The 5,111-nt window shown below is 52.1% G+C and overlaps 1 protein-coding gene across 1 annotated transcript in view; it reads right to left on the reverse strand.

Annotated features, from left to right (window-relative positions):
- Window positions 1-1,872: 1,872 nt before the first annotated feature.
- TMEM256 (transmembrane protein 256) overlaps window positions 1,873-5,111 on the reverse strand; it is a 6,458-nt gene continuing 3,219 nt past the window's right edge. Inside the window, exon 4 of the mRNA XM_015420341.1 lies at window positions 1,873-2,417. Within this exon, the coding sequence (XP_015275827.1) occupies window positions 2,274-2,417 (144 nt within the window). The 3' untranslated portion in view covers window positions 1,873-2,273. The remainder of the gene's footprint in view (window positions 2,418-5,111) is intronic.

Here is a 5,111-nt window from a genome sequence, read left to right on the forward strand (position 1 = left end):
TCCCTTATGTATATGTTCCAAAGTTTTTTATACCAGAGGATGACCTTTAGCTTGTTTGTGGATTTCCATGTAGATGCTATTGTATGCTCTTCTCCCCTTTCCTAATCCTCCTCAACATGGAGTGTGCCTTTCTCACCACCACCGTGTACTCTGAGCCGACATTTTCATGGAGCCGTCCACTGTAACCCCGAGGTCTCTTTCAGTCTTCGTCTCAGCCAGTTCAAACCCTGCCAGCACGTAGCTAAAGCCGGGATTGTTTGAGTGTGCATCACCAAGGATGAGGCCTAGAAACAGCCTCACACAAGCCAGGCCCAAGCGACCAGACTCCAGCCAAGGGTCACTTACATTTCCTACGTTACAGCCAGCAGTGTACACCCCGGGTGAGAGGGGTCTCTTGGGGGTGGGCGTTCCTTGCTTGCTTCCAGACAGCTGTTTCCCACCCCCTTAAAAACAATAACAGGAGACACAAGTCGAGAGACTAGGTGCCAAATCTGTTCCCGTCTACATCTGGGCGATATTACCACAGAACCCAATCCACCTCAGCCAAACCATCTTGGACTCCTCTGCGGGTGCATTCTCCGCATTCCAACTTGGGGGTGGGGGGGATGTTGGAAGGAAGGCAAGCTCAAACACTTTAAATAATCGTATTGTATTTCGCTCTGTTGCCAACCTAAAGGTCACCCTCATCCAGCAGAGGAGCTTTACAGCAGGGGACTCCAGTCTGAAACCAGTGAATTCAAGGAGATGGTTGACTTCACGAGGCTCTGGAGAACATCAGAGCAACCCTGCAGGATCAGACCAGGGAGGGTCCATCAGGTCCAGCATCCTGTCTCCCACATAAGAACACAAGAGAAGCCCATGTTGGATCAGGCCAGTGGCCCGTCCAAACACTCTGTCACGCAGTGGCCAAGAATACTAGGTGCCATCAGGAGGTCCAGCAGTGGGGCCAGGACACTAGAAGCCCCTCCCACTGTTGCCCCCCCAAGCACCAAGAAGACAGAGCATCCCTTGCCCCAGACCGAGAGTTTCTATCTGTACCTTGTGGCTAATAGATCCCGGTGGAGCAGCCGTGTTGGTCTGAAGCAGTAGAACAAATTTCGAGTCCAGTGGGGGCACATTTCAGACCAACAAAGGTTTATTCAAGGTATGAGTTTTCATGTGCAAGGCACACTTTTTCAAATGCCATACCAATGTATTTGAAAAAGTGTGCTTTGCACATAAAAGCTCATACCTTGAATAAACCTTTGTTGGTCTTAAAGATGCCACCGGACCCTAAATTGCACATGAAAGCTCATACCTTGAATAAACCTTTGTTGGTCTTAAAGATGCCACCGGACCCTAAATTGCACATGAAAGCTCATACCTTGAATAAACCTTTGTTGGTCTTAAAGATGCCACCGGACCCTAAATTGCACATGAAAGCTCATACCTTGAATAAACCTTTGTTGGTCTTAAAGATGCCACCGGACCCTAAATTGCACATCTTGAATAAACCTTTGTTGGTCTACAAGATGCCACCGGACTCTAAATTTGTTCTTGTGGCTAATAGCCACTGATGGACCTCTGCTCCAGGTGTTTATCGAATTCCCTCTTGGAGCCGTCCATGCTGGTAGCCGCCACCACCTCCTATGGCCAACCGGTTTTTCTGGAGACCCCACAACAGGGCATAGAGGCCAAGGCCTTCCCCTGATGCTGCCTCCTGGCACTGGTATTCAGAGGTAGACTGCTTCTGAATGTGGAGGCTCCCTTTAATCACTAAATCGGTAATAACTAGTTGAGCAAAATAAGGGGTTAGGGTCACCAACTACTGCCAATGGACAGCCTGCTGGACAGCCTGCCCTTTGAGGACTGCAGGGGGCAGGCCAAGCGGTGGTCTTCCTCGTGAGCAATGCCAGTCCGCAGAAAGAAACCAGATCACATTCATTTATTAAAGCAGTTCTACGCAGGGGTCAAATCAATGGTCCTCATCCTATTCTTGGTCTACGCAGACGGTCCAACATGATCCTGCCCTCACTACAACATCAATAAAACTAGTTTTTGATTATTTTTTTAAAAAAATCAATTCAAAGCCCAAAGAGAGGATTCCAAACACAAGGGATAAAAAACAGGGCTGGCAGCTCCTGCAGGGCCTGGCCACCTCTCTTCCCCTCCTTCGACAGGGAGCAAAATTACTCTGCGGCAGTCCTGGTCCCCGTTGGGTCCCCAGCAGGCAAAAGGAAGACCCCAGACGTCCCCCCCCCTTCACCGTGTATGTGTGTGTGTGTGTGTGGGTGTCAGGGAGCCATCGCGATCCAGCCCAGGATGAGGAGGCTTCCGCCGTAGGGTGCCACTTTGGTGAATGTGGAGTCTCCCGTGATGGCGTGGTAATAGAAGGCCCCACAAAACATCCCCATCCCGGTGGACAGGACGGTCCCAGCCTGAGGGAGACAAAAAGAAAGCATTCGAAACTTGGCTTGTTTTTCACCAAGGCAGAGTTCTATTCGTAGCCCGAGAGACGTGACCGGGGTGTGTGTGTGGGGGGGGGCGATTCCACTCCATCTCACTGCCTTTGCAGGAAGACGAACGGCCACCGCCAGTGTCCCCTCTAAGCTGAGTGAGTGTGAGCTAGCTCACCCTTTTTTAGCCTCCGGCTCACACGTTTTTGGCTTCGCTCAGGAAGGACCACCTAGTCCTGCCTCCAGTGTCAGGGGGCCGGCCAGTCAGAGGCCCCCTGTCAAAGGCTCTCCCCTGCTGGCTGCTCCTGGCTTGTGCCAGTTTGGGGGCTATGAAATAATGGACTTGCGAGTAGTGTTCCCTCTAGGCTGAGTGAGTGTGAGCTAGCTCACAGTTTTTTAGCCTCCAGCTCACACGTTTCTGTCTTAGCTCAGGAAGGAGGGCTCCAGAGTAAACTAATTGATATAGCAGCCCAATCGCTCACTCACAACTTCAATGCCAGCAGCTCACAAAGTAGAATCTTTGCTCGCAAGACTCCACAGTTTACAGGGAACATTGGTCGCCACTGTTCCCTCTAAGCGGAGTGAGTGTGAGCTGACTCACAGTTTTTTAGCCTCCAGCTCACAGATTTTTTGCGTTAGCTCAGGAAGGATGGGGCTCCAGAGCAAACTAATTGATGCAGGAGCCAAACCGCTCGCTCACGACTTTAATGCCAGCAGCTCACAAAGTAGAATCTTTGCTCGCAACACTCCACAGCTTAGAGGGAGCCCTGGCCACCACTACTGGAATCCGGGGGGCAGAGAGTGGTCCCTTTGCTTGGCTCACAGGAGCGTCTTGCCCAGGGTCAACGTGCTGGCCGAACCTGGGAGGCAAGGGACCCGCCCTCCCAGCAGGTACCGGGTGGCAAGGCCAAGGGCAGGCTGATCCCGATTCCCGAGCCACGCGCTCCCCGGCTTGCTTGCAAAGTCAGGATGACATTTTCTTTGCTAACGCGTGGAGCTGCCATGTGCCGAGTCAGGCCACTCGGCCTTGTCTCTCTCTCAGGCTTGTCTGCTCTGCCTGGCGGGGGCTCTCCGGGGGGGGGGGGGGCCCGCCCCCCCGGTTCGTTGGAAACCTTCTGCAGGCCAGCCAGGGCTGTGCCACTCAGAGGCTACTACGTCTGCACGGATCCTTCCTACACGGGGTACCGGTCTCTGCCACTGGTGTACGGTGGCCTGGATGGAGTGGGGAGAAGGAGAAAGGGCGCTGGGCAGACCGATGGGAGAACGAATGGCTTCATTGCTGGCCGCTGGCCAGCCCAAAAGCAGAATGCCCCTGTCACGGCTCAGGTGGGGGTGTCCCCTGACGCTGCCACCACTCTGGTTTTAGGATCCCTTGAGAAGGCCCAGAGCCACCCTCCCGAGACCTTCAGGCCTCCCTTGTTTGGCAGAATAATAAGCATGAGGACCAGGCAGAGTAAACAACAAGGAAAAGGTTTATTTTTACAGGAGGTCAGCCCGATATGGGAATCAAACAAGGTGCAAGAACAGAATCAGTAAGGGGGTGAAAAGAAAAGAAACCAAATGCCCTGACGTGACTAAACTCGCAGTCCCTAGCTCGCCGTCTCAGTGGGGCCTCAGTCTGCTCGCCCTTCCTCTCAGGGTGAGGGTCTCTTCCCTGCAGCAGCCTTCCTTCTGGCTTTGCCCTCTTGGAAGAAAGAACAGCTTTTCTTCTGTACCAGCTCTTTTGCTATAAGTCCCCTTTCTCTGTGGTTGGCTAAAGTTGGTGCCAAAACCTCTCGGGGGCTTCTGGGAGTTGTAGGCCATGCCTCCTCCCACTGCTACTCAGGCTCCCTGGGCCTTCTAGGCCTTTGCTTGCACAGCCCAGATCATGACAGCCCCTGTGGAGAAATGCCCACCACCCTAGAAAGTGCCTGAGTATTTCAACCCTTGGGAATACACTGTTCGTAAGTAGGACCCCGCTGCAAACTTGTTCTGGCAGAAAGGAGGGGGGCAGGGAAAGGAGCCATCAAGCCCCCAAGCACACAGTCCTAACATGCTAATGGCTCTGGCCAAAGCAGAACTATAGGCACACCTTCTTACACCTTGCTAGAATGCCAAACCCACAGAATAGAGACAGCCAAATAGTAATTTCTTCCTCTTGAGGCAGGAAGATCAGAGCCACTTTGGGGAGGGGCAGACTTGAGGAGGAGATTATAAATTCTCTGGACAAGGAGAAAAAGGAAGCACTCTGATCTGGCGGCTTGGGGTCTGGGAGCCACAAGCCACAAAGGACTAAATCTTTACTTGGGGGACTCCATCTTGTTCACATGGTGAAGGACAAGGGAGAGCCGTTCCAACTCTGAGAACTAAGGCAATGATGGACTTTTAAATGCTGTAACTTCAAGTTGTACTAACCTATCCTAGTTAATCATCATTAGGATAGGTACTGACTGTAGGGGGAGAGGATTGCGTGTGTTATGGGAGAGCCTAGACTTAGCAGCCCTGCCCGCTTCTGGGAACATCTCAAGGGGACAGAAATTAACCCAAGGCTTTTGGCTAGATCAGCCTTATTAAGGATCAGCCTAGAGCATCCCTCACAAGCGTCATGGTCTAGAATTTCAATTCTGTTCCCAAGCATAATTCTCTCCCTAACCTCTGTGCAGAATACATTCTACATTCCAGAAAAACAAACAAACC

The sequence above is a fragment of the Gekko japonicus genome, unplaced genomic scaffold (assembly GCF_001447785.1).
Source record: "Gekko japonicus isolate JY-2015 unplaced genomic scaffold, Gekko_japonicus_V1.1 scaffold336, whole genome shotgun sequence".
Classification (NCBI taxonomy): domain Eukaryota; kingdom Metazoa; phylum Chordata; class Lepidosauria; order Squamata; family Gekkonidae; genus Gekko; species Gekko japonicus.